We start from the raw sequence: 24085 nt of genomic DNA, 5'->3' as shown, positions 1-24085 counted from the left end.
AACAGCATAACCTAAACAGTGCAAAAAAAGTTGGGGGACTGTGTTACTAATTTGAATAACTTCACTTCACTCAGTTCAAGTAACAGAACAGATCAAAAAAAATACGGAGCCTGGGAAGTCACCTGTGGGAGAAAAAAAAAAACAATCCATGGCGATGGTTTCGCAATCCGTCCACTCCGTTTATAAACCATACTCACGAATTATCAAACTGTTCCCTTGTTAATGTGGCAGTTTGAGACTTTAGGTGAATTCCGACTACGCCACCCAGATGTAATCCGGGAACCCAGAAATAGTTTGAGTGCATAAAGCACACAGGTACGCAATGGCTGAGTCAGATACCAGACAATGGTGAAAGTACAAACAGTTTATTGAAAAAGCATAATTTACTAAACACACTTTTTAATAAAGAATCTTAAAACCAGACACGTCACACATTACACACACACACACACCACTTCAGAACCTGGGGAATTTGTCCTGGCTATCAGATCAACACTGCAACCACTCGTGCTCTCTCACAACACTACACTCACTGTGAACACTGCAGATTGTCAATCAAACCACCACCACACCCAGAAGACTTCAGGAACCACGAATGGCCCCAGATTCTGAAGGAAAAGGACAAAGAATATTCAATACAAAAAAATGATACACGAAACATGCACTCTCACATCAAGGGTGTCAAAGAAGCATATACAAATCACACGCACGGCCAAACAGGCCAGTTTCTCTATAATGACCGTGCTCAGCACGTTAGCGGGGGATTCTAGACCACCCCACAAACTTCCTGACAGAGAAATGAACGACAATGTCACAAACAGTAGATCAGGTCATCACACAATAATGAATGCAGAATTCGGATTAAACACCCATATATAAACTATATAAATACAAGGGTGACATAGAGAATTTGTCAGTGTGCAATTATTTCCCCCAGCCTCAGTTCAACAGTCGAGGAGTACTGTCAAATTAAGGATCAATTTTAGAAGTGTCCTAGCAGGCTGTACATTCGACGCGTGTTTCGATCAGCTTGAATACAGTCCACGACCGGATGGAAACAGTCACATTTATACGTGAAACGCCATCCCATCCACTTCAGGGTCGTTTAGTGTCACACGTAGATAAACAGTCGGTAAGTAGCGCGAGCCGACAGCGTCTGCCAGCCTTTAGAGTCTGCCGAGCCTTCAAAGGCTGCCAAGCCTGCTGCAACACCTCCACGCTTGTATCGCTGTTAAAAATTAACATTAAGTTAAGGAGATGATCCTCCCACTTTAATTGTTAGTTTAGGCAGAAGAGAATATCACATACCTGTGGTAAATGACTCGCGGTGCTCAATGCACTCAACGTGCTAATAAAAACCTCGTAGTGAAATCTGTTTGCATCTCGTGTCTGCTAATCTCCTCTGCCACACTGCAAGGTAAACGAGTCCCAAATCACCCTTCCTGATCCAAACATTCAAGATGCGTTAGACGCAAAAAGCCCTTACCTCCTGAACCGAAACCGGCGCCCCGAAAGTGACGTCACTTCCCAGAAACGGGATAAACGCTCGCCCAGATGTCCGTCGCATCTCCTTTTATACTCGCGGAAACGCCATATTTGGGGATTAACCCCATAATGGCTGATCACATCACCACATTAACAAATCGTGCCCACGAGTTTCTAATCCGCACTCTCAGATTTGTAAACCATGCCTTCAGTTTTTGCAATCTGTACCCACAAATTCATAAACCGTGCCCACACTTTCGCAATCCGTTCCCACAGGTTTGTGGCTCGCCCTCATTTTAGAAGAACACCAGGAGCTACGTTGTTAACAAATCGAATTGTTTTATTGTGTATTAAGTGGAATACAAATTGTCTTAACTGCATCTGCATGCTGAAAGTGATTCTCAATTATAACGGGTATGGGGTGGAATATATGATTTAATATGAATGACGTGCATCAAAAAATCATATATTCCACCCCATACCCGCTACACTTTAAGCTTGCAGATGCAGTTAAGACAATTTGATGTATTCCACTTAATACACAATAAAACAATATACAATAAGATTAGTTAACAACGTAGCTCCTGGTGTTCTTCTAAAATGAGGGCCAGCCACAAATCCGTGAACGGATTGCGAAAGTGTGGGCATGGTTTATGAATTAGTGGGTACAGATTGCAAAAACTGAAGGCATGGTTTACAAATCTGACTCGTGGGCACGATTTGCTAAACCAAGGGAACAGTTTGAGAATTTGTGAGTACGGTTTATAAACTGAGCAGACAAATTGCAAAACCGTCGCCACGGATGTTTTTTTTTTTCTCCCACAGGTGACTTCCCGGGCTCCGTAAAAAAAAAAAAAAAAAAAGCCAGATAATCTAACAAAAATTCTGCATATCAATATACGTCAGCAAGATCTCAAATAGCATTGCAATGGAGGAATGTTAGCATGTTTACATGCTCTGAAGTCAGGCTTGCTCTTTTTTTAGTCACAATGTTGCCAGCAACTGAGAAAAGGCGTTCAGATGGGGTTGAAGTTGCAGGCATGGACAAGTAACACTTTGCCAGCATGGCCAAGGTGGGAAATCTTGCTTCATTTTCTTTCCACCATTTTAATGGATTTTCATCCTTTGGGATGGCCTGCTCACCAAAGTACACAAGTGTCTCATTCCTCACAAGTATCTCATTCCTCACTGCTTCGCTGTGAGAATCTTGATCTTGGACGTGACCAGTGTCTTCTTCACCGTTACTGTGCTCATCTGAATCCGAACCAAGCAAAGTATCCAGCAGAGAAACTGGCCTCCTCTCTGCACTGACTGAGTCATCCTGTTCCCCACCTTGATGTTCAGGTGTTTGCTCCCTCTCTCTTCTTTTCTCTACCAGTGCAAGACCTTGAACTTTGAGATGAACTTTTACAGTGTCCTCTGCTTGCAGGAATTTTAGTTTGCGGAATCTGGGGTCAAGGGCTGCTGCAATAATACATACATTTTCTCCATCATCTCTGAATTTAGTTTCCCACTCCCATCTTGATGTCATCTCCTGTGCAGCAACACCTTGGAAAGCCTTGACAGCTGCGTTCTCAAATAAGGTGCTCTTTATGGACTTCTGTAGGCCCTTCACCAGCGGAGGTAGAGCGGAAACAGTCACATAGGACTCTCCACTCAGGAAGACAGTGGCACACTCAAATGGCCTCCGGACTTGTTCTACTTCCTCAAGTAGGCTCCACTGATCACTTTTTAAATCCAGGAAGCGCTTCCCTTGTGGTGTGACATCAGGATCTGAAAGCGTTGCCGTCACAGGCCACCTCTGTTCAAGCAGGCGGCTGATCATGTGCAAAGTACTGTTCCATCTTACGGATACATCTTGTATTAACGTATGCTCAGGGGTACCCATTTGTTGCTGCTTTGCTTTCAGCCTTGTGCTGGCCAGTAGGGCTGGGCGATATGGAGCAAAAAATATATCTCGATATATTTTGCTATATCTCGATATACGATATATATCTCGATATCTTTACAGGAAAAATAACCCCCCAAAAACTACTGCAAAAACAAATATGCCAAATACCACAAAGTCTTTTTTTATTGAAGTGCAAATAGGTAGGCAGTTCATGTAGGAACAAAGTGTTTCTGCGACATTTAAAAAAAAAAAAAAAATCCCTGTATACAAAAATAATAATTTAACTGTAAAATAAAGGAAGAAATAATACATATTGCACTATTTTAAATAAACCTGTATAGAAATATCATTACTAATTTTGGCAAAAAAAAAAAAAAAAAGCCATATATCCCCCAAAAACTGCACAACTGTAGAGTAAAACATTAATTTAAAAAAAAAGTGATACAAATGCATCTAAAAATTGACATGATTGTTACAAAATCACACTGACTGGGGCCTCTGGAGAACTCAGAACAACTGCTAGCATAAAGTTTAAGGTAAAAATATCTGCCATTAAATTACAGTATCTTACTACTATGCAATTAGATAAACGGTTCATTCATTACATCACTTTACCTCTGTCTTTATCCACCTTTATCCTCTTCTCTTCTTGTTGGCACTGTATCTATAGCAGAATAGGTAGGCTAATGCTAATTTATAATGTGTCATGTAAATTCGGCCATCCGTCACAATCAGGAAACTTTCACCGTGTCTAGACATTGCGCGAGCTGCCAGGCCCGTTTCTACAGGGAAGCATGTTAAGTGTGAGTGTGTTAAGCGCCCTCAAACTAAAGCAATGCGGCGAGAGGCGACGCTACACAAAAAATTACCAACAACAACTGATCGCGCGCGCGCTGTTTCTGACGCACTTCAAGCACTCGCTGGGCGGGGAAAGATTGATGTGCCTGACCGGACTCGGGGGACTTGGTTGAATGAGACAACACGCGAGGGGAGGGGGAACAAAAGCAAGGAGGCGGAGGAGGGCGGGGGCGAGCACAGCATAGAGAAGGCAAACAAGCAAAGTTGCAAAATCAGAATTAATAAACAATATATCGATATATACGATATGTCAAAATCCATATCGAGTTTAAAAAATATCTCGATATATCGTAAATATCGAGATATCGCCCACCCCTACTGGCCAGCTCACTTTTTTTAAAATGTTCCACAAGGCTCTTCGCAGCCCTCAGTGCCCTGCTGATCTGGGGATCCTTTAGAGCATGGTTGACAACCAACTGTAATGTATGACCAGCACACCTGAGAGAAGCAATCCCATGCTTTTCTTCCAAAATGCGTAAAGCAGCAACCACATTCGCAGCATTATCATGTACAACCACGATTACATTGGTCATGGATATCTCAAACTTCTCAGCTGCTTTTTCCACCCAGGTAGCAATATTTTCAGCTGTATGCCGATCTTCAAGTGGCATGGTGGTCAAGTTGAATGAAGTAAGCTCCCAGTCTTCATTAATGAAGTGGCAGGTGACACCCAAGTATGCCTCTGTGGCAATACTGGTCCATGCATCTGTGGTGAGAGTGATTTTGGTTTTTACTTTTTTGAGTGAAGCTTTCACTCTCTCAAAATTCTCCTCATATTTCTTCTCCATCAACTTAGTGAAGTGGAACCTGGAGGGAAGTGTGTATCCTGGGCTGAACGCGTTGATCATCTCACGAAAGCCCTGACCCTCTACAATAGAAAGAGGTCTCATATCCTTTACAATCATGTTCAGAATGCTATCGGTAAGTCCAGCGGCCATGTGGGGCGTGCAAAAAGTTACGTCCTTTTTATGGAAGAAATCTTGCACGCAGCTTTGCCTCTTCCTGATAAATAAAACAAGCACATCATTAACATTTTTAAACATGCAGTCTATGAATGCTAACAATATATCAGCTGTATTTTGAAGAGGGTAGTGTATCTGTATATTATTTTAACATAAAATCTATGAATGATGACAAAAAAATATATTTCAGAAAGGGTAGCCTAATTATGTCATTTTATTATGAAATATGCAAACAGGAAGCATTTTAAACTTTATTTTGAACTAATGGTACTATTTCATAAAATGTAAGATGTATACAGTAACAGGCCTATTTAGGAAATGTGTTGTTTACTATAGTCTGTTATTACTGTAGTGGGAGTATGATTTACTTAATTAACTTGTCCGAAAATGCACTTGTGTTTATCTGCAAAAAGGTTCACATACAATAGATTGCAGCCTAGGCTACTGTTAATGTAAATATAACGTTAGTCGTTTGTTTTTAAAGTCTACATTAGAGACCTGCGAGGGACGTATTTCTCCCTTAATAATTCCTAAAAAGCTGACATCTCAGTTTATCGCGAGCTCACAAATCTCTGTTATTATAAATGAAACTGGCTACACAATGAATCTTTCATAATATCTACACTTTGTTTGCTATAATCAGATGATTTGCCAGTGTGCAGAATTCAGCACTGAACAAAACGTCCATTTTGAGCGGTGAGGGGATTCTATCTTAAATGCATCTGATTGGCCATTACGTTCAAGAAATCAACATAAATGTCTGTGATTGGCTAAATTGTTCAACGCTGCAAAAATGTTATAAATAGATAGAGACTCTGGCCTGTAAAGCGTTTCTATTTTGTTTTAGTTGTTCTTGTTGCTTTTGTGCAACAGATGAATGGCAATTTATTCGTTCTTAGATGTTCAATTAGTAGATATTTACATTTTGTGGGAGTCCCGTGAATCGTTTTATTCTCCCGCAACCAGCACACACACGAGTGCATTACCGCCCGCGCCCGCCCCTCAGAACTATATTCCCGCGCCGCACCCCTGACAGCTTCAGCTCTAACGTCGATCCGTTTTTGACCGAAACACAGCAGGTATGACCGCAACAACAACTCCAAAAACTCACTGTAATAATTAGGCCTACTACTTACCCAGCTGGCTCGTCATTTTGAGTTCGCAGAGTCACGGGATGTTTCCTTTTAAGATGCTCGTTCATAGCAGTTGTGCTGCCATGGTATGCCATTTCAGCTTTACATAGTGAACAAAGCACCTTCTTGTTTGGGCGTAGTTGGAAGTATTCCCATACTTTGGATGATCGTGGTCTTGATTTATTGTTGTTTTCACCGTGAGCGGGAGCAGAAGCCGCCATTACTCAAAATATCTCGTAATTAATGTGACGCGTCGACGCATTTCATGCGTGTCGAGAGGGGATGTCGCTTTTGACGTCAATGTCCGCATGGTGCTTTTGGCACATGAATTAGTGATGGGATATGCTGCACTGAGGAAGGTCAGCAAGGTGTTGGGGATCCCTTCCCTTCACCTGAAAACATACCAGAGGCATGACAAAAGAGTGACAGGTAGGCTTTGGAAACAGGGATGGGACAGGGATGTTGATTTTGGAGGTCTAATGACCTGTTACATTTATTATAGTGCTGGTGTAACAGTGAACATATTTTCATGGATGGAACAAAGATGGATTCGTAACAGTAGAATAAAATGAGAGAGAGAGAGAGAGAGACATACACACACACATTAACAGTAGGCTGCATCACACGCACGCACAATTATGGATCTGTTGCAATAGTATAACATTACAGGATGGCCTTATTCTTTATAGTAATTTTATTTTATTTTAGCTTGTCCATTTGGCTGCTATAACTGCATGGTCTACTCCCTGGTTCTTTCCAAAAGAAATTGGGTGTTTGCCACTCAAGTGTACCGTTTCAATAAACTCAACAAAAAAGGAACAGTTCTTGACACAACATGCATTTTTATTTTAGTGGCGGAAATTGAGAGAGGATTGGAGTCACTGCACAAGACTAGGGAGCAGATCCGACAGGCCTATTCAGATGTTGATCCAGAGTTAGCAGAGTTGCTGAGGGAGGATGCTAATGCTATAATTAACATTGGTGTCTCTTTTGATGGCACCTGGCAAAAAAGAGGCTTCACTTCCCATTATGGCATTGGTGTTTGCATTGACATTCTTACAGGACTGGTCATTGACTTTGAGGTATTATCCTCTTACTGTCATGCTTGTGTCCTAAAGCAAAGTGCCAAGAATGAGGGGAAGATTACTGTGAAGGAATTTGACAGCTGGAGGGAGACACACACTGACTGTGCCAAGAATTTCACAGGGTCTAGTAAGGCAATGGAGCAGGAGGCAGCAAAGTGGATGTGGGGTAGATCAGTCAGTCGCCACCAGCTGCGGTACACTGAGCACGGTGACTTTTATTTTGACGGCGCGACGGACCTTTATTTTGGCGGCGCTGAGAACGCCAGAGCAAACAATGCTCGCATTCTCTGTGTTTATTAGTTAGCGATCTGTCTAACAGTACTGTTTAATATGTTATTAGATAGAAGGGCAATTCCACGCAAAACTGTCACATCCATAACGCCAACACAATGCCATGGTATTTAGTTGGCGTTATGGATGTGACAGTTTTGCGCGGAATTGCCCAGAACTGTTATAGAAAGTAGACAGTATATGAAAAAAAGGTTATTAGCCTATGCCGTGTGGTTGATGTTCAGTGTTGCTAGCGGGGCAGATAAACATAATCATGTTTGGCTTGGTCCCCTCAAAGTTGCGTTGGATTTTCTCTTCAGCATAAAGGTTTAGAGGCCCATCTATCACTGTTTTCCATGTTTGTATAGATAGTTTCTGGAGTTAATATAGGCTATAATCTGTGTGTTTACATTCTAGCTGTTTTAAAAATGGCGGGTGCTGGTGCTCCGCATGCGTTCGGTCAATCAGCGTACACTAACGTCACGGGTAGTTCCTATAGTGCTGGTTTAGACCCTACTCTGAAGTAGGACCTAAATTAGTTCCTCCAAATGGAGTTCCTAGAACTAAAATCGTTCCTAGTTCCTGCGGTGCGAACACGCCGACATCCGGGTACTTTAGCCAATAGTTCTAGGAACTGTGAAAAGGTTCCTCCGGTCGGAAAGCGGCTAATGAAAGCAGAGATATGGGCAGGGCTTCGCCACTGCATGTCAACAGACGAAACACCATTGCATACTAGGTGCAATCCATCTTGGTGTTGGTATCGGAGGGCAGAAGACAAAGATGAGACCCCCGAAAGCCACACTCGACATGCTGCAAATTACCTATCCCATGAGGTGGACCAGAAACTTCTCCCCATCTATCACCGCATGTCAAGCGACAGCTTGCTGCAAAGAATGCAGCATGGTGGCACGCAAAATGCAAACGAGTGCCTTAATTCAGTGATATGGGCTCGCTGTTCTTTTTGTGGGCAAGAACAGGGTCGAGGCAGCGGCAAGCATGGCCATCTCCTCTTTTAATGAGGGTGCCTCAGCTATGCTTAATGTGATGGCAAACTTATGGCTGGAGAGCACACTTATTACAGTGAACACCATCAAGCAGACAGACCTGCTCAGGGTGTCCAAAGCAAACACCATTCAGTCCGCAAGTGCAAAACGCAAACGAAATCTTGTGAGCACAGACAAGAAAGTGAAAAGGCACCAGCAAGAGATGTCAGAGGGACCTACATATGGTGCTGGAATGGATAATTAGAGTTTATAAAGCTGTGACAGCTACTGTTGGTCTTGTTCTGTGTCCATACAACTGTCTAGCGTGGGTTTTGTTGGCAGCTTTGTGCATGATACGCCAATGTTAATTAATTGAGTTACTGCAGTTGTAGGCCTTATATGCCTGCGATGTTATTTAATAATCAGTTTTCATGAGTTTGTAATATTATATATTATTATAACTAAGGGCCTGAGAATTTATTCTGTTTTTGAGCAATTTTTTCCAATCGAAACGTATTAAATCCCCCTATTTAAATCTTTAAATGCCGTTTTCTCAAAATCAGTTTTTTGTCATTCTTCAGTAGAAACATCTCAGCCTATGTAGCACCTGTGTACACCAAACTTTCCAGTTATACACTTAGCAGTATTCTGAAGATATTTTCAGAGGGATTTGTTAATAAATCATTCCTGGCCTGATTTATGTGACATTTGAATAAAAAAAATATGGCGAAAATCGATTTTTTTAAGGCTATGGACAGTATGTTTTGATTTCCTAGGTAATGAAAGCATATATCCTGAAATCCCTCTGAGTTTTTATTTTCATCTTGTGTGTAAACAAAATAAAAAAAAAAATTTTGCACCTGGCTTTATCATATGTTCAGATCTATCTACCGAAAATATATGCAAAATAACGCATATTTAATTAGATAATGCCTAATTTGCATAATTAAACATACAAATTTCAAAAACTTGTAATACATTTTTTTTATATACTTGTGTAAGTAATCAACTGAGGAAGTTTCATGGTGATATATATTATTTTAAAATTTTACCCTATTCACCTGTAGTGTCTCGCCTTAATCTATTATTCTAATAATAATCTATTATTATTCTAGGTAAAAGTCTTTCTTAGAACAGATAGTAAAACATTAGATTTAACCTGAACGCTAGGATAACTGAAGTTAAAATGACTTTTGTTTTCAACATTATCAGCATAATAGGAAATATTCCAAAAATCCTTTCAAGCAGGCAAAGTTATTTGTTTCTAAGAAATGCCTAATACTGTATTGGCAGAGATGTACAGTAATTGTTAGTTATGTATGTATGTACAGTTGGTAGTCAACCAGAATAATACTTTTAGCACCGCGGTAAAATTTGGGATGTGTATTTGCTGCCTTTCACCGCTAAGAGACGCTACAATCACAGATTTTGAAAAGTGTATTCTCTCCGTTACGTAATCTGTCGCGGCTCATTGAGAGCTGTAGCAGATAAATTCAAGTGAAACATTGTAGTTTAACAAATTCATAATCACAGTACTGAAATTACAGTACAAAATTAGACCTGAAAATAAATGTATAGGCTTTTATTATTTGCATCGAATTTAACCAAATTAAACGTTACTCTGTAAGCCAAGTTTTTCTATAATTAGAAAGCTATGCATTTTAATAGGTTGTCTTAAACTTTGTGTTCTTTTAATTTGTAGTTGATTTCTTAACTGAAACATAGCACTGAAATAAATGAAACTAAATTATCATAAAATTAAAACATCAGGACTTGCTAACCGATTTTAAACGGACTCGGTAGCATTTGTGTTTTTTCATTCTTTGTGAAATTAAGAATAAAATAGCCTACAGTAGGATGTTATGATCAGCATACTTTTCTTTAATAAATAATGTAAACGTTGAAGTATAAAATAACATTTTAATAGAAAAATGCTACATTAATGAGGCTTTGCATGAGCATTTCATTTATGATAAGATGCTGTAGCTTAGTGCAGGGTTTCTCAACCTTTTGCCTACTGCAACCCACTTTTTTTTGTATGCCAGTCATACGACCCACTAAGGCTGGAAATAATTAAATAACTGAAATGCCTCTTAGATCTATACGCTACTACTCCGTAGGCATATATGTTTATTATAATTAATTTCGGAAAAACAGACTATGAGGCAAACTGATTTTTTTAACTCACGTTAATGTGACACCTGAGACTGCCGCTCTGAAATAATCATATCCAGACGCAGTGGAATTTGGGAAATTGCGACTCGTAGTGTCGCACACAAACTAGCTGTTGTCAGCCTATTCCTGCTTTTTGTTTTCGGTGCAGTCACTGTTGAAAATCCTGACTCGCAAAGATAGGTAGTGCTAAATGGCGAGAGATACTTCGTTGCACGTTCTGCGAGTTCAGGATATTCGTGTCTGGTTTGAATCCAGAATGAGCTCAGGTCTGTTTTGCGAAAAGCAAGCTGCAGGCTGCCGTCAGATGCAAGTTCCACTAACTGTGTTTGCAAATTAATGGGGAGTACAACATCCACATCACTTGGGTCTACTGAAAAAGGATCGCGAATCCACGCATTCCCAACTCTTCGGTCGTTGGGAAAATAATCAGAGAATTTCTGTGTTATTCTGGTCAGGTGTTCCCGGACAATTCTCTGTATGTCGGTGCTGATGTGAGGGAATTCCTGCAGAACATCAGTGAGGTTAGGAAACATGTCAAAAATGTTTAAATTTACTAGCATTTTCTGAGTGAAAATTGTTTCCTAGCTTTTTTAAGTAAATCCTACTCCAATTTTTTTCAGTGTAGGTTTCTCATTTTTATCAGCTTTCTTTTGCTTTTCAAAGGGCCGTCTACCTTTGCTACCGGTCTCACTCGCTGTAAACACGGGTTTTGTTTCAGATGCGTTTAGTGCGCTTGCCCCATTAAAAGCATTTTATGTGTAATTTAACCTATAAATTAAACTTGTTGCATTTATATTTTGGGCGCATCTGTTTGCCCTTACATGATTTACTAATAAATGTATATTTTAATTGAATTGTCTTAATGGATTAAGCATACAGATTTTTTCACGTTAGTCCTAGAAGGTCCCAGGGGGCTTGATGTCTTGCCAACAGTTTGACAATTTGTTAAATGTTCACAAAATCCATATAAAGGGTGATTAACAGTTGACTTCTGAAATTAAATAAAAATGACAAGATAAGAGGTTTCTGCCCGACAGCTACAATATGTTATTAAAAAAATAAATTACATCATTATGGAGAAATTAGTTCTTGCAGAATATGTAACTGTACTCATTTTTTTGTTTTTTTTTGATGAATGCTTACCAGGACATTATATATACTTATATAGCCTACAGGATAATGAGCGTTTACATAATATAGCCCGCACTCAAGCGCACGACCGCACGCATAAAGCTTGCCACAAAGAAACTGAAAAAAAGTAATGATTATGAATGCGTCTAAATGTGTCTAAATACGCTGTGAATGTGAATGTGCATTATACACTGAGTTTCGGTTAATTTATGAGATAACTCGCCGGCGCCTCCATGTCGTGATTATCTATTGTCTGCTATTTACTTCTTATTTATTAAATCCAGGCAATTGGTTCATGAAACATTGAGTAAAATTAATATAATTAAGATATAATTAATAAAAAACGAAATTCAATTTAATAAAAAGCAGCTGTTCTGTTTGAGGTCTCTGTGAAAGTTTTAAAGCAGTCTTTTAGTGCCACTTTCAGAGCGCTCGTCTGTAACCGAGAACTGACACGTTTTTCCCTCATAAATGCGAACACAAAAAATAAAAATAAAATGAATATTATAATGTTTTTTTTGTTGGGTCAGACAATGATTACCAAATTTCTCTCTCATATTGCTCCTCATAACCACTGAAAACGGTTAAAAAAAAATATAACGGTGTATAAAACCCGCTTCAATTACAGTTAAAAATATCTGAACTGTGCTCTTTTGCGTACTTCTAATTTTCTCATGCACTTTGTCTTGTATTCCTGCAATAGATTCATTGATCTGGCCATATATGTGACCAGACTAACGTAATTTCTCTGTCATTTCTTTTTATCTCTTTAAAATATTGCCTACTTTTAGAAAAAAAATGACATAATTATGAATCAAATTATTATGAACAAACAATGAAACTCTGTCAAAATTCGACAACACAAAGAATTATCAAAAGGCGATATAACGCACATCTCAGGATAAATTAATTATATAAAAAACAGGGAACATTTTGTAATAAGCAAAACTGAACAATATGCGTAATTAAAATAATTGTATTATGTTTTACCAAATATTTGATACCACTTCCCCATAATGATGTAATTAATTTTTAAAACAACATCTGTCAAACTGTCAATCAGATAGCTCTTATCTGGTCATTTTTATTTTATTTTAGAAGTCATAACTGTTGATCACCCTTTATATGGATTTTGTGAACATGAATATTTAAAATATTTACAAACTGTTGGCAAGACCTCAAGCCAACCCCGGACATTCTGAGACTAACGTGGAAAAATCTTTATGCTTAATGCATTAAGACAGTTCAATTAAAATATTTATTAAAATGTAATGGCAATCAGATGCGCCCAAAAACAATCTTAAAAAAGAGAAATCTTGTAAGGCTTTGAGTGTGTTGTTTTTTATGCGCCACCTTGTGGATATTCTGTGAAGCGAAACACATTGAGGGAATTTGTAAGTAGCGCCCCCCCCCCCGAAAGCACTTGCAGAATTCTGCGAGAAGAATTGCTGAATGCCGCTGGAGAAAACACGCGTTTTTAAAGGCCACATCTGTAGTGAGAGAGGAGATGTGTGGAAGGAAGGAAAGAGAGGAATCAAAGATTATACCAAGGTTTTTGACAGTGGTTGAAGGTTGAACCAAAACTCCAGCAATGTTAACATTGTCAACACAGAAACGGGATGTAATTTGAGGTGAACCAATAAGAAGTAGATCTGTTTTATCAGTGTTGAGTTTGAGAAAAGTACTGGGGCCTGTACCATGAAGGTAGCTGAACAAACTCGGGGTTACAGGATTAGTTTTTAGTTGACAAAACCAAACCGATGCAATCAGGCTTTATTGGTACCATGATGCAGCTCATCAACTTTCTCTGTCAACTCAGGCTTTGATCCTCAAGCTATGATTACTCCACGCGCGCGTGCACATAAAAGAGTGACGTCGACACTGAACAACCAATCGCGGGTAGAGCGAGAGCGATATATTTTTCCGCAGAGGAGCAAGAGATAATCATTCAGAATTACGATGAATTTAAATATGTATTTCAAGCTTGAAACAATACGGTCTCTGCGGCCAAAGCAAGAGAAGACTGTTGGAGAAAGATTGCTGATTGTTAATGCGTAAGTTAAACAAATACGTTCTATATTTATGTAAAATTATGTATATATGTATGTGTAGCCTATGTGTAATATAGCCTATAGCCTATTTTTATAATATATAAAAAATGTGCATGTATGTACTAAAAAAGATTAATATTCATTGATTTTTAGATTTTTAGATGCAACCCCAACTCCAAATGTTCTTGGCAGCAGATAAAGACAAAATATAAAAATATAATTCAAAGTGGTGAGTATTTACCACAACCTTTTATTACTTTTGTGAACATTTTATCACAAACACTTGTTTGCAGCAAACAGAAATAAAGAGTTATAAGGGACAGAAATAAGGGACGGCCGATTATGGATGGGATTACAGGTGCTGTACAATCTGACCCTGGTGCTGGCTCCTCTAAGCAAGTAACACTGGGTACGTGTGCAATACATTACTACTTTTTTTAAGTTTTAAATATGGCTGACTGTATGTTCTGCAGTAGAGGGAAATACAGAGTCCCTGTTGAAGCCAGCACACATACACACAGTCTCGCACACAGAGGTCAGTATGCAGCAGACAGAACACCAAACATAACTTGCTTTACAACAGTTATGCTTTACATTGGCCTATTTTTATTTATTACTGTGGAGGAAATTAAGACACTCTGTCTGTGTGTTTCTGAGACAGTTGCTGATGTGAATGCACTGGGGTTTTTTTTATGGCAAACATTTGAATGTGTGGCATAAAAAAGGGACTGGCCCTTACACATCTCTTTTATTGTAGGATTTTTCACAACCTGCCCCAGAAACTGAGGCCTCTACCTCAATGGGCTTCAGAAGAAATGTGTAAGGATTTAAAACCCTTGACATAAATTACAGTCAGTCCTGTGTTTGTAGGAAGTCAAGGAACTTTTTGTGCTTTTGATGAGCCTCCAGAAAACTTGTAATGATAATGTCTGTGGTGGAATTATGTTACAAGTGGAAACAGACTCAGTCAGGGCCCTGTACAAAAGGAGTCTTGAACTAGACTGCACACTAAAGGAGCTGACTGTGAGCTGAGGAGGCTCCAAACAAAATCAAACAGCTGGATAAAACTGATCTCAGTATGTATATAGTTATATAGTATATATAGTATAACTTATTTAACCAAGTAACACTTTAGTATGAATATTTATTAATGCAACTTTCTCTTGCTCTCTTTCTACCTCCCATCCCACAAAACCAATAAAACAGTTTGAGACCTGTCTGCAGTTTCAATGTGCTTTTATTAAGTGTAATATTGTATGGTGATTGCATCTACATCTGCACCAGCTGGGTGGTCAAGTGTGATCGGGTCAGTTTCATCAGGGAGAAGCTGGTTTTGTGGTGTTTCTCGCTCCTTTCTACTGGTGGCTATATTGTGCAGAATGGCACATGCAGCCACTATCTGTGATGCCCGCTCTGGTAACTCTTGCGCCGAACACAGTTAAAATGTGCCTTTAGGATGCCAAAGGTCATCTCGATCTTCACTCTGGTTTTACTGAGGGCCACACTGAAGCGGTGCTGTGGCCCTGTCTGAGGGTCATGATGGTTATTGTGTAGGTTTTTCTAGCTCAGTTCAAATTAACAGTGTTTTGTACTGTACCAAATTTAACTTGCTTTCCTCAAAGTGCTGACACAACACAGACTCACGGAAAATTTGTGAGACAAGCACTGGAGCCAGGCCATTTGGCATCCAAACTTGATCATATGTTCATGACCACAAGTCGTCTGCAGATGAAATGTTTAGTAGATCATTGTTATATCTGTTAAAGTTACTATTAATTTAAAGATTCATCTCACTGAAAATAATCATCTCACATATTCACATCATTTCTACCTGAACATTATGGCTGTGATAGGACTTCCTATTAACATAATCTGCCTCATGTTCCCCTAGAGCAGTGGAGATTGGAGCAATAGACTGCATACATGTTGCAATGACTTGGGAATCCTATCATAAGATTAACAGAAGAATAATAAAAAGATTCAAAATAATTCTTAACATGTATTATATTGTATAGTACATTTGTGAAATTTGCTTTAAAAAAAAAAAAAGTGTTCATGTGATGTCACCCTATCAATATATCTTACTGGCACTTTTATAAAAGCCCTCTTTTATGGACATGGTCGATAAATGTCCGGGGAACACTATTAATGAAACTTTTCATGTACTCCTGCAGAGCGAGGACCACCTTGCGAATGGTTCGACAAACATATGTTTTCCCCTAGCTTCTGTGCGTCACCGTGCAAGAATGTACCACTTTCAAAAAAAAAAAAAAAAAAACGCAACGCAATACCATTTGCGGTACAGTAAGTGCATAAATTCGACGTGTTAAATTCTTTATGTGCGGCTCAAGAAGTTCGCAAAGATAAGAAATTCCTTCCGCGGAAAATCTGTATCTTTCATACAAGTAACTATCAGTTAAGGCAAGGGGATTTTGTCTGGCTAAAAACTCTTTCTCTACGAAGTGCTCGTCAAACAATTTGCGCTGAGCTGTCCACCGGATTTGGAAGAAAAGGTGAAGCCATTGCAACAGACACTTGGAATAAGTTACGTCACCTATATGTTTCTTTGCTCTCAGCTAATTGGTCAAACTACAGTCTGAGATCTTGAATCCAGAACATAGCCTGCCCCGGAGCAGGTTAGCCGTGCAGCGTAAGATACCATGGCAACGAACACCGATTAAAGCTGAGCTACTTTCATAGTACCTAAAACCCAGGGTTGACGGAAACTAAACTGAAACATAGCTGGCTAGCCACCTAAACCGGCTTCATGGTATAGGCCCCTGGTCACCCAAACATTTATATGATCAATACAAGCTGATATGGAATTTGAGGGGAAAGGAGCATTGCGTTGAGGATGGATGTATAGTTAGGTGTCGTCTGCGTAGCATGGAAGTTAAAGCCATGATGACGGATGATGTTACCTAGTGGGAGCATGTAGATGATGAAGAGGAGAGTGCCAAAAACAGAACCCTGGGGAACACCGAGTGAGACAGAGGCAGCAGTGGACTTAGCCTGGCGGATAGAGATGTAATGGCGGCGACCAGACAGGTAGGAGGTGAACCAGGATAGGGCAGTTCCAAGAATACCAAGAGCAGAGAGTCGTGAGATGAGAATACTGTGAGAGATTGTGTCGAATGCAGAGGAAATATCTAGAAGAATTAGAATACTAGTGGAGCCGGAGTCAGTGGCCATGAGGAGATCATTGACAACCCTAAGAAGTGCTGTCTCAGTGCTGTGGAGGGTGCGAAAACTGGATTGAAAACATTCATAGTGATTGTTAGATGACAAATGTGTTTGAAGCTGAGCAGTGACCACTTTTTCAAGCAGTTTCGAAAGAAATGGTAGATTTGAGATTGGTCTGTAGTTGGCCATGTCAGAGGGGTCGAGGCCAGGTTTCTTTAGGACAGGAGTGACAGCAGCAGTGTTTAATTCCAGAGGAACAACACCAGTACTTAGTAGTTGGGAGATGAGAAGTGAAATTGGCAGTGAAATAACATGCACATTTTTTAAGTAAAGTAGTAGGAGCAGGATCAAGATGACAGGAAGATGCGTTTGCTTTGTTGATTAAGAAGATAGGTTTGCTTTGTTGATTAGCTCAGAGATATAAGCAGGGGTTGGGGTGGCAAAATCAGTGAGAGTACCAGGTGTAAAAGCAGTGGGTTAGTCGTGTGTGGAGACAGGGGAGATCATGGATGGGAAATAATTATGAATGCTATCAATTTTATTTTGAAAGAAATGCAGGAATGACTCACAGAGGTCTGCTGAGTTACTTATGACAGGTGCTGGAGAGTTGGTGAGTTTATTGACTACAGAAAAAAGTGCTTTGGGTCGAGAAGATGCATTATTAATAATAGTAGAGTAGTAGCTAGAGCGTGCAGTGTTTATAGCAGATTTGTACAATTGGATATGGTCAGTGAAAGCAGTAAGGTGAACAGTCAAACCAGTTTTATTGTAAAGGCGTTCAAGACGTCGACCAGCTGTTTTTAGATTACGAAGTGCAGGGGTAAACCAGGGAGACGTGTGTGTAGAAGGTACGACTCTACTTTTAAGAGGTGCATGTAAATCAAGGGCAGTGGAAATACAGGTATTATATTTGGTAAGGATATCAAGAGAGCTAGTGTGTACAGTAATATCAGAGAGATGAGTTTGTACAGATTCAGAAAACAGTAGAGGATTAACAGAATTGACATTACGGTAGGTTATAGTGGATTTCACCCTGATGCGGGGAAGAGGTATTTCACAGTTTAGTTCGATGAGGAGGTGATCAGACAGTCCAATTTGAGAGCCAAGCACAGAAACATTGTGTAGACCAGCAGTGCAGTCATGATCCAGTGTGTGACCTTTTGAGTGTGTAGCCAAATCGACATGTTGTACAAGATTGAAACATTCAAACACTGACAAGAGTTCACGCGATTCTGCACAAACAGTATCAACATGTATGTTGAAATCACCAAGTAATATAACACAAGGGGATAAGGCAGAAGAAAGGGTTAACAGTTCATGCAGTTCACTGAAGAAATTTGAGAAAGATTTAGGTGGACGATACAGGAGAATCAAGAGCATTGGAGATGTACCAGAAACTTTGAGAATTAAATATTCAAAGGTTGAAGTCACATGAAAGTCAATAGTTTTGACTGGAATGCTGCTGCGGTAAACAGCAGCCAGGCCACCACCCCTTTGATGTCAGAGGAGGTTTGGCCAGGTAGCTGTATCCAGAGGGAGTGAGAAGATTTAGGTGGAAATAGTCATTAGGAGTTTGCCATGTTTCAGTGAGGAGCAATAAGTCAAAGTTTTTCTCAGTTAGTAGAGCGCAAAGTACAGTAGCCTTATCTGTGAGAGACCGACCGTTAAACAGCGCAACTGCAGGATGAAACACACAGTCATTGCGTGTATGTAGATTAGTCAGAGACAGATCACAGGAAACAGTTTTTAATGAGGTGAGTTTTTTTCCACGGTGAGTAGACGGCAGCATAGAATAGTATCCGAATGGAGTAGCGCGAAGATCGGCAGATAGCAGCAGAGTAGTGTGTAGACTTGTAGTCAAGACCGCCTAAACCGAGACCAAGACACTACCAAGACCAGAGGGTATCGAGACCAAGACAAGACCAAGACCAAGACCAAGACAGAATAAGTCAAGACCAAGACCAAGTCGAGACCAAGTCGAGACCGGAGGGGAAAAAAAACAGACTAGTGTTGAAGCTAAGCTATAACTTGTATGAATTCAAGAACAGCAGCATACTAGGGTTCAGCCGCAGTTGGCAGAATAATACAGAGACAGACCATGTCATGTGTGTGACTGTGAGCTCACTGTAAATGTTTATGCAGACTGGGTGAGATCAACTATGTGTAGCAATAATTGCATGACGGCTGTTACTGCACTATTAGAGGATTGAGACTCCCTTAACTTTTGTGTACTGTTTTGTGGACTGACATGACTGGTACTGACTGGTTCATCTGACAAAAGATCAAACACCTCCAACACCATCTTGCTCCTCCAACAACTGTCTAAAGAATGAGAAATATGTAACCAATTGAAATTATACTTAATGTGTAGATGAAATCGTAACATCAAATTAAAGATACAATTATAAACTTGGATTAGGCCTAATGTTTAGTCAACACAACGGAGATATGCAGATGATGTTTAAAAGACCATTTATTTAGTCTAACACCATGCTAAATACAATACTGTAATCAAACAACACACACACACACACACACACAGAGAGATATCAAAGACACAAAACAAATGCATCTAAGCAAATGCCTGCCTATCTCTGCCGATTTCGGAGTCTCAGACTTCAAATGAATCCATTCTGCAACTTTTAAATACATAATAAAAAATTTAAAAACGAAATTATAGGCTTAAGTGCAGGATCCGAAAGTTGGTCGTTTTGTCGCTATGGTTACACACACACACACACACACACACCGTTGGCGGTGCGCTCAAAGTCATCTGTCAGTTGTGCAGTTACCCAAAATCTCCTGAATGAAGATAAAACCCATCATGTCACTGATATGTGTTTTTTAAATCAAGTGATCAAAGTGCTCGTTGCCGCTGCGATCAGTGGCGCGGATAAAGTGTTTTCTCGTGTGGCTTGCGCACACACCACACTGCTGCACTCGGACGCGCGCTTCAATCCGTTCCGTTGCGGATAATAATGTTGCATTATCGAACGTTGTGTCGTCGTGGATATTGTAGTATTGTATTGCTAAATCCCCGACCACTATGTCGGTCTGAGACAGCGAGACCTAGACAAGACCGAGAGGTCCGAGACCAAGACAAGACCAAGACCAAAGACCGTCAAGGCCGTGACAAGACCGAGACCACGTAAAAGTGGTCTCGAGACCGGTCTCGAGACATACATCACTAGTAGTGTGAGTTGTGCGAGTTGGATGAGTACCAGTGATGAGTTGGGAAGTTGTCAGTGTCCGCGTTATATCCACAGTAAAATCCACAGGGAAATGATAGTAATAAAGTCCAAGCAAATGTCCAGTTCAGCAAGAAAGGAGATGACACGGTAGACGCCAAACAAACAAAACAAAAAGTTCCAGCGTGAAGCAGCAGCCAGGTGCGCACAGCGTACTCACACCGGAAACGGAAAAAAAACTTTTACAATCAACTTGTAAAAGTGCATGTACCATTATATGACCCCTTTAATGTTCCTAGCTGTCCATAATGAACACAATGAGTTGCAAAGTTTCGATTTAGACCGCATTTTACAGCAAGGTGATGCAGTTTACACTAGTGTCAAACGAACACTGCAGAACAAAGGACAATTTGTGGCTAATTTTTTTAACTTTGATGAGCTGCCAAGCACAGTTAAGACCAACTCAGCCTGCTACAACATCCTGAAACATCCTCAGAGAGTTGGATTCCTAAAAGATTCACCTGTCCTAGGCGAGTATGAAAACCTTGAGAATACTCTGCAATGCCTCAGAGCTAATGTGAGTGACGCGTTGCTGCTGTGTGGATGCACGTGTATCGCCGTATTCAGAGATCGCTCAGGGAGGTTTGGTTATTTTGATTCTCACTGCAGATCAGCATATGGAATGCCTGATGAAGATGAAAGCACAGGTACGGCCGTGATGTTGACCTTCCGTTTAGAAGACATGATCGAGAGGCTGATGCTATTGTTTCAATGGTGTTTCGAATTGAGAGACCAGCAACAATTTGTTCTGCTGCCTGTATCGTCCATTAACCGAATACATCCATCTGTCTCTTTTGAGAACAAAGCTCTGTCAAAAAGTGAACAATGCAGGTCTGCTGATGTCTCACAAATGTGTGTCCAAGATCCGGTTCAACAACCATCTGAGACTAACGTTAATGAAGCCACGTCAAATCAAGCCACGTATCAAGCCCACTTGACTCAAGATAAAATGGACGTTATAACTTCTGTCACTCAGAATCAAGACAGTAATAAAAATGTGTCCTTCAGTGAACTTTCTCATGGCATGCTGTCACAGGATCAATTGCCATTGTCGTCTCCTAATCACCAATATTCACAATCGACAATCAAGCAGACAGAAAAACTGAACAAGACTCGGAAGCGAAAGGCTTACTCTAAAAAATGGCACAAAGAAATGGTTCAGAGGCAAGGTGTTTATGACAAAAAACAGGCTGTACGTAAAGTCTATGATTACAAAAGAGGTAGTGAATCCAGGCAAAGGCGTAAACAAGCCATGAAGAACAAGTAATGGAATAGTATGTTTTACAGGGAAGAACACAAACAAAAAATGAAAAACAAATATAGAAATATTAAAGAATACAGAGAGAGAAGAGAAAAGCTTATGAAATTAGCAAGTACAGAAATAACAATACAGAGGGGAAAAAAGAGAGTAATAAATATAACTAAATATAAAGAGCAACATATGAAATATCTTGTTAATCGATATTTAAAAGATCCAAAGTTTAGGCAAAGGCAAAGGGACCATTATACAAACCGATGCAAAAATGATCCAAACTTCTATGAAAAAAGGAAGAACATTTTTAAACAACGTTATCACTGTGATGCACATTTTAGGGCTCATCAGAAAGAATACAATTTATTTAAATCTAAAAACAAAATACCTGAAATCAAGATACTTCACAAAGTACAGTGTGCACAAGACATACAGAGCAAATACAAAAACATGAATCTGATGCGCCAGCAGAGAGACACATTACAAAATACCCAGCCTGACGCATTACAAGATCCGACTTTGTTAAGAGCCTTAAATGTTTTCAGAGATGTTATAAGGCAGGGCCCAACTTATATCTGCACATGCTGTGCCAGAGCGCTCTTCTCTAATCAAGTGAAATCATGTGATCGTGAGCGCTATCAGACGAATCCGACAGTTGCTTCAGTTTGCCTGACTGGAAACTATGTTCACGTCTGCTCCGACTTCCCTGATCAATGTGCCTTGGAGAACAGGAAAACAGAGTGGATCTGTCACTGCTGTCATAATACACTATTGAGAGGTCTGATGCCAGACATTTCTTTAGCCAATAAACTTCAGTTTGCTCCCATTCCTCCAGAACTCTGCGATTTGAATGTTCTTGAAAGACACATTATTGCAAAGTACATTCCTTTTGCTAAGATTGTTACACTACCGAAAGGCCAACAAAGTTGGTCGCTATTAAGTTAGGCGACTCGAGGCATGCTTACTTCTGGTCTTTGCAACGTTCGTATTTACTGCAGCTGTCTGATGTGGTTTGTGTATGTTCAGTCTTGAATGTTGTAATATGACCACATTTGTTTTTTAATCTCCAGAATAATTTCTGTTCCGGTCAGAACAATTTCCTTCCAAACACAGAAATTACCTCAGCAATGAAACACGAAGACAAATTCCCAAATAATGCAAACAAGTCTTTGGATAACATTGGGCTGCATAAAAAGAAACAAAATGCATGTGCCATGGATAAATAAAAAGGAATCGCCTCTGCACGGACAGTAAGGTAATTACTTTAACCCTCTGGGGTCAGCAAATGCGTCGGCGCATTTTGCTCGATTTCTTTTCACATAGCAGCAAAATAGACTTAAAATTAAGTCGAGATAAAAAATATTTAGTCTAAACCACTAGTACATTACATGCCATTTTATTTAATATTTGGTATAGGTTATTTCAGTGTAATGTTTAAGTTGAAGTTGCTGAAATTAATTGTGATATCTATTTTTGTTTTTTAAATAAAGAAAATAAAACGCATCATTCTCAATTTATCCAGAATCTTGCTGCTGTCTGATGTGGTGTGTATGTTTAGTCTTGATGTATGTTTTCATGACCACATGAAACCACGTTCATTGACCACATTTTTTCTTTTTGACCTCCAGAATGGCCTCAAGTGGAAACAAACCGTATCTCAGAGGAGAGCCTGTCCGGATGCGCTGTGTGGGGTTGCGCACCAGCTCCAAAAGCGTTACGTTTAAAAAAGTGGAGTGTGACATCAAACCCGAAAAAAAGAGTCATGACATTAGCTTCTCTTTGGGATGGGGCAAAAGTTTACATTTCGCAGCAAAATTCTGAAAACTCCTTGTTTGAGGAGAATGTGACTTACTTTGTAAGAAACTACTCGATAAATAAAAAATATGGCAAAGAGTGCCTAATTGTGGACCACAAATCCACCATCTTTAAAACTGCCCCACTAGCAATGAGTGAAAATGAAAGATCTTCAGCCATGGAGGTCCTCCACCTGTCATCTATAGAGAGGACTGGCGAAGAGCACAACTTATTTGTGAGTGGAGGATACGTTACCCTTAGAGGGCAAGTCAATAATGTGAGTACTTTTTAAATAATTTAGTGTTTCACAGTCCTAGATAACGTCTACAATGCAAGTAAATCATTAACATATGGGACTAAATCTTCCCTCTGGGCAACATAATAATGTTATAATTAACCTTTGGATAATACATTCTTAGGTTGTACTTCCCAGTGTGTGTGTTTGAGGCTAAGTAAAAAGTTTTGCATAGATATTTCCACTCGCTGAACTATGACTGAGCGTTTGAAAGTGTTTTAGTTTTTTTTATAAATTCAACTCAATCCCTATTTGAAATAGATTATCTTTATATGTATAAAGATGTGTT

General features: G+C 39.7%; 1 protein-coding gene and 1 long non-coding RNA gene across 2 annotated transcripts; both read right to left on the bottom strand.

Annotated features, from left to right (window-relative positions):
* Positions 1 to 350: 350 nt before the first annotated feature.
* Positions 351 to 1624, bottom strand: LOC311082338. The gene is made up of 3 exons (XR_014606105.1): positions 1487 to 1624; positions 1309 to 1410; positions 351 to 1228 (listed from the first exon to the last, which is right to left on the bottom strand). It is a non-coding gene; the product is annotated as an uncharacterized lncRNA (long non-coding RNA).
* A 774-nt stretch (positions 1625 to 2398) lies between these two features.
* LOC311082091 (E3 SUMO-protein ligase ZBED1-like) lies at positions 2399 to 6550 on the bottom strand (the record flags this gene model as incomplete). The annotated part of the gene is made up of 3 exons (XM_084112835.1): positions 2399 to 3329; positions 4673 to 5236; positions 6333 to 6550. The coding sequence occupies 3 exons, from the start codon at positions 6548 to 6550 to the stop codon at positions 2399 to 2401; spliced, it is 1713 nt and encodes a 570-aa protein (XP_083968961.1).
* Positions 6551 to 24085: the final 17535 nt, after the last annotated feature.

This window comes from Abramis brama, assembly GCF_963993115.1.
Source record: "Abramis brama genome assembly, chromosome: 4".
Taxonomy (NCBI): domain Eukaryota; kingdom Metazoa; phylum Chordata; class Actinopteri; order Cypriniformes; family Leuciscidae; genus Abramis; species Abramis brama.
The sequence above is the reverse complement of the archived record's forward strand: the minus strand, read 5'-3'. Positions and strand labels throughout refer to the sequence as shown.